A 6000-nucleotide genomic window follows, 5' to 3' on the forward strand; every position below is an offset into this window, starting at 1 on the left:
CAACTGGGCTGCGTGAAGGAAAAAAAGAATTGCCCATCACTGCTTAGGTATACCCCAACCAACCGGCGTTAATATCATACATGAAAACGTGTTGGATCTAGAGTGGCCTCCCTCATCCAAGGAAAGAGAATGTTAATGAATGGACAAAAGACTGCCATTTATATATTAAAAAAAATTTTTTAATTCATTTATGGGATGTGGGTATCGCTGGCAAGGCCAGCATTTATTGCCCATCCCTAATTGCCCTTGAGAAGGTGGTGGTGAGCCGTCTTCTTGAACCGCTGCAGTCCGTGTGGTGAAGGTACTTCCACATTGCTGTTAGGGACAGAGTTCCAGGATTTTGACCCAGCGATGATGAAGGATCAGCGATATACTTCTAAGTCAGGATGGTGTGTGACTTGGAGGGGAACTTGGAGGTGGTGGTGTTCCCATGCGCCTGCTGCCCTTGTCCTTCTAGATGGAAGAGGCCGCGGGTTTGGGAGGTGCTGCTGAAGAAGCCTTGGCGAGTTGCTGTAGTGCATCTTGTAGATGGTACACACTGCAGCCACAGTACGCCGATGGTGGAGGGAGTGAATGTTTAAGGTGGTAGATGGGGTGCCAGTCAAGCGGGCTGCTTTGTCCTATATGGTGTCGAGCTTCTTGAGTGTTGTTGGAGCTGCACTCATCCAGGCAAGTGGAGAGTATTCCATCACACTCCTTACTTGTGCTTTGTAGATGGTAGAAAGGCTTTGGGGAGGCAGGAGGTGAGACACTCGCCGCAGAATACCTAGCCTCTGATCTGCTCTTGTTGCCACAGTATTTATGTGGCTGGTCCAGTTAAGTTTCTGATCAATGGTGACCCCCATTGCACCTTATCACATCTCAAACCACTTCACATTCAATGAATTACTTTGAAATGCAGTGACTGGTCAAATACAGCACCTATTTTGCACCCTGCAGGACTCCACCAACAGTAATGAGATGAACGTTCGTCCATTTTTTTGTAGTGTTAGTTGAGGGAGAAATGTTGGAAAGGCTGCATTTAATTTCTATCCCTAGTGGCCCCAAGAAGCTAGTGGTGAGCTGCCTTCTTGAACCACTGCAGTTCTTGTAGTGATTGTGCCCTCACGATGACATTGGATAGCAATTTCCAGCAGATGAATGAATAACGATATATACCCAAGTCAGGATGGTGTGTGACTTGGAGGTGATATAGTTCTTACAAAATGGAAGAAAAGCTTTAACCCAACTTCAAGCATCCAACTGCTTTTGAAATTTTAAAAAACTAGAACTGCTCCAAAACATCTATTGTTCAAACCAGATATTGGTTACAGGTTGAATGTGACCAGGCCATAGTGAATAGCGGGTATCCTTTCTAGCATGGAGTTGGGTTTTCAGATTGGTGGTGGCACTCAGCTATGCAGACAATGCAGGCAAGATACACACACAGTCTGTGTGCTCAATTGCAATCTGTAGCACAGCAACAGCTAGAATTCAACAGAGGTTTAGTGGATAAAATACATTTCTCCATGCTCTTAAACCCAGGGAAGTCTCCATATTGTAACTGAAGTTAATGGCCCTTTCCTGCCTCTATGTGGTAGATTATGGCAGTCGTCTCACTCAACTATAAACACTCAACTAAGAACAAACAACATATTTAATAGTTCAATGGGCCATTACATTGTTTGTAGAAATTACAATTATAGTAGATCTGTTCACTGACAAAAAAAATAGCCTATGACCAGATCTGTATACAAGAGGGCTGTCTATATATTACTGTATAGGAATTGTGATGTGGTAAAATCAGTATTAAATATACATACTTGTGTGTACACACAAACGTGTGTGATATGCAAAGGTGTGATAGTCAGTATTAAACAATTGATTTTGCCAGGAGTGATTTGAACAGATCTCAATTGCTGTACCTGACTTTGCGTAACCTAAAAGGAGGATGTCTGAGGCAACTTGGGAAGACAGCACTGCTTAGATTGGTTTATTTGGCATGGAGCTATAGATTGTGCTCCTTATTCATGCATCGACAGAACGGCCTCAGAGCTTTGTACTGTTCTTTGGCAAAAAGGCCAGAAACATTTTGCAATAAAATCCTTGTTAGATTAATCTGTCATTTATGGTAATGGTTCAAACTAAACAACCCAAGAACAAACTATAAATACAACCCTGCCCTTAAATCATTATCAAAAGCACACCTCAGTTGGCCAATAAGGGGTTACCTGCAGTTAGGGTTGCTACCTGCCCAGTTTTGGACTAGACTATCTGGTTTACACGCATACACTGACTTGTGATGTGAAGGTTATTGTTATTAGCATTTTCAATCATCAGAACTCGAGCCATAGTCCCACTCTTTGCTCTGCCTGTCTTGGACTTGGCAAAAGGTGGCAGCCCAGCCCAGCTTGCTGATGAGACGTTAAAGCGAGGCCCTGTCTGCCTTCTCACATGGACGTAAAAGATCCCATGGCACTATTTCAAAGAGCAGGGGAGGTCTCCCCGGTGTCCTGGCCAATGGTTATCGATCAACCAACATCACAGACAGATTATCTGGTCATTATCACATTGCGGTTTGTGGGAGCTTGCTGTGTGCAAATTGGCTGCCACGTTTCTTGCATTACAACAGTGACTCCACTACTAAACGTACTTCATTGGTTGTAAACCGCTTTGGGACGTCTGGGGCTGTGAAAGGCGTTATAGAAATGCAAGTCTTTTCTTTTTCATTTCTGTGGACAGAGGGAGATAAACTCTTCAGTGTTGGTGGTGAGGGGGGGGATTAGGTTTAGGGTTCAGTAGCTTGTAGCTTCATAATCAGCTACAGTAATGTCCTAGAAACAAGGATCCCAGACAGTGGGCTGAAAAAACTCTAGAAGGAAATGCTGTTCCAACAGCACTGGAAACAGGAAGAAATCGGAGATACTCGCTGTGAAAGGGACCCCTGCAACGCCACACATCTGAGCCCAGAGAGAGAAACACACCCAGTTTGTAGATGATAAATCACAGGGGTACATTTTATTTTCTATATATAAAAATGTGTAATAAAAATTAGAAATATGCTAATCCGGTATGATTTCAAACCGCAAGCGAGAGAGCCAACAAAACGCCCACTGTGTAAGAGGGGGTGTGGCCGAAAAGCTGGCCTTGGAAGCGGTGCATTTACTGTAAGTCAACACATTAAACACACAGTGAGACAGCCAGCTCCCGGGAGCAGGAGGGATGTTGGCGGCCCACGGGCGGTGAGAGGGGTGGGGCTGGGGCTGGCTGCCCCGAGGGGGCTTCAGTACAAACCTTGACAAGAATTCCACTTCATACAAATAAACTAAAATAGCTGGGGGAGGAGGGGAATGTGGCCAAGCGCTACCCGGAAAAGGTTTGGTTTAAACTACAATTTCGAGAAGTGTTATTTGGGGGGGGGGGGGTGGTGGTAAGAGGGAAAGGGGGACAAAACAAGACCAAAAAAAGCCATCTCCGCATGTTGGCACCAGGACTGGGTAATGACTTCCGGCACAGAACTGCAGCAGAAAGTCCGGAGGCTTTTTTTTCCTCTACAGTTACGAAACCGATTTTGTAATCCCAGCGTTGCGCAAGATTCTCTCCAACTCGCCCCATTTCTTCACCGTCCTTAAAGGCAGGAACAAGGCGTGAAGGATCGCGTTAGATAAACAGGGCGAGCAAAGTTACATCAGACTCAGGCTCCAATTAAAGTGACAGCGCCCCGGATTTAACTCCTCTGGGAGGGCAACTGGAGAGAAATTTACTACATTTTTTTTTAAATAGATGACAAACTATCATCATTATCCCAGCCTTTAAAATGAGGCATTAGAATAGGGTTTTTTTTCTGAATGGGGAAGTATTCCAATAACTGGAAAGGCGATTTCCTTACAACGGGAAAAGTTATGGAAAAGTGACTCCTGTTTCGCCAACTTTGGGTTAGTTTATTTAATTCAAATGGTAGCTCTTTTCAAACGGGCTCCGTGGAAAAACTGACTGCATCTGAGCTCCCACTCCCTCCCTCCGCCCGCGTCCGATATTTGGGGAGCAAAATCGCTGCATGTTAAATGGACCAAGAACGCACGAAATCTGCCAAGAGGGAGAAATCTTAACAGAGAGGGGGCGGGCGAGGGGTCCCGGGACTGGGGAATGGGGCAAAATCCCCGGCATCTGGTGAGAAGGGCAGTGGAAAATAAACAACTAGCCCTGAGGAGAATGATCCTTCCCACAGATGCAAATTCATTTAAAAAAAAATGATCCTTCGGCATAACCAAATCTTGAATGCTGTAAAAAAAAATGAAGCAGATTTAAAGTGACACATGGATTCGTCCAGAAGCCCACCTGTGCACACAGAGAGGGGGAGAGGGGGGGGGGGGAAGAGACCACCTGACGCCGCTCCCGGCAGCTGCTGGTGATTCACACTTGTGCCAGTGTTTGAACAAACCTCACACTACACAAGCCCCAACTCTCAGACAACCGCCGACTGGGACCAGGAGAGGAAACAACACACACTCACCCACAGACTGGATACACGGCAGGGAAAGGAATGGACTCCCGCCTCTCTCACACACACCACCAGGTTCCCTCAACTGGCTGTGTAAATAAATAAAAAAGCGACCAGTTCCCGAAATTCAAATCAACAAAAAAATATTGGGAACCCAGCTACAGATCAATAAACTGGCACAACAAATTAGGAAATAATCTAGAGTTTAATATTCTTAAATGAACTAGATTTGGGGGTGGGGGTGGGGGTGGGGGGGGATGTGTCAAGAGGCCCCTCACCCTTCCCCAGGGTACTGAACCTTCCTTACCTGGGAGCCACTGGCGGAGTTGCTGATGATCCCGGTGCTGCTGAAGACGCTGTCGGGGTGAGCTGGAGACGCGCTGCTGCGGGAGGATGTATCGTAGCTCCCGGGATAATCTTGGTACATGATCCTCCGCACGAAGAAGATGGTTTTTTTTTAAAAAGCGGGACCGACCGTATTTCTCCTGGATAGATTTGCTCCGATATATATTTAAATATATGTGTATAAATATCTTCCCCCAAAAAAATGCAATGTCCGCTGTTTGCTTTTAAGAAAAAAAACTTATCCTTCAGTCGGTTATTTCCAAGATACTGTGACACACACACACGTTAAAACTCCCTGGCTCTGCTCTGTCCTCTTCTTGCAGTGAATGGGGCTGCAAAAATCCATAAAAAATCCTGGATTCGCCCCCTCCCCCCAAAAAAAAAGTTACCCCCTTTCTAGATTGAAACTTTAATTCTTATTTTTTTTAATTAAAAAAGAGCCAATCTTTTCCTCTTTTTTTTTTACACACTTCTCCCCCTTTCGCGGGTCTGATCGCTTTTGCAGTGACTAATTATTATTATTTTTTGTTGCGTTGCGTTGCGCCGCCCCCCTCGGTCGGATAGTCACCGAGTTACTGCGCGCTGCCTCCCGAGGTTGATGAGTCAGTACTCTGGTATTAAGTCTGGTCTTTTTATTTCCAACACTCCTGCTGCTCAGGATTCACGTCAAAGCTGCCGGATCCGCCCAACCTCCAGCAACCGGGGAGGGAGCCCAGAGAATCCTTTCTCCCCCCTCCTCGACTCTGACACTCGGCAGCTCGCAGCCCCCACCCCGAATCCAACTCCTTGCTTTATTTCCACCCTGACCTTTTCAAAATACATCGATATTTTCAAGAAAGGTGTTTGCGAACGATTAGTGGGGACATGGAATCCATGTGAGATCTTCGTGCCTCTCTCTATGACTAAGATCTGGTCGATGGTACCGTCCATTGACGTAGAGCATTACCTAAAAATGGGTATTTGCGTCAAATGATGCGAGGTGTGGGTTTCCTTGGTTAACGTGACGTCTGTACGGAGGGATTCCCTTTTCGTGCGTTCGGGTCATTAAAGAGACAGATCCAATCGCCCCCCGCCCCCCGCCCCCCGCCACCTGCTGCAGAGAGAGACAGACATGTTCACATTTAAGGAAAAGCGAGCGTGTTAGCGCCGCCTCTTCCCTACACTTGTGAACTTGC

At 46.0% G+C, this 6000-nt stretch overlaps 1 protein-coding gene across 1 annotated transcript in view; it reads right to left on the reverse strand.

The window, feature by feature from the left end:
• The window catches only part of fosl2 (FOS like 2, AP-1 transcription factor subunit), a 29157-nt gene extending 23451 nt beyond the window's left edge, over positions 1-5706 (reverse strand). The window contains exon 1 of the mRNA XM_085997908.1: positions 4788-5706. Within this exon, the coding sequence (XP_085854034.1) occupies positions 4788-4907 (120 nt within the window). The 5' untranslated portion in view covers positions 4908-5706. The remainder of the gene's footprint in view (positions 1-4787) is intronic.
• Positions 5707-6000: the final 294 nt, after the last annotated feature.

The sequence above is a fragment of the Somniosus microcephalus genome, chromosome 9 (assembly GCF_052327205.1).
Source record: "Somniosus microcephalus isolate GS21.2 chromosome 9, FLI_Smic_1.0, whole genome shotgun sequence".
Lineage (NCBI taxonomy): Eukaryota > Metazoa > Chordata > Chondrichthyes > Squaliformes > Somniosidae > Somniosus > Somniosus microcephalus.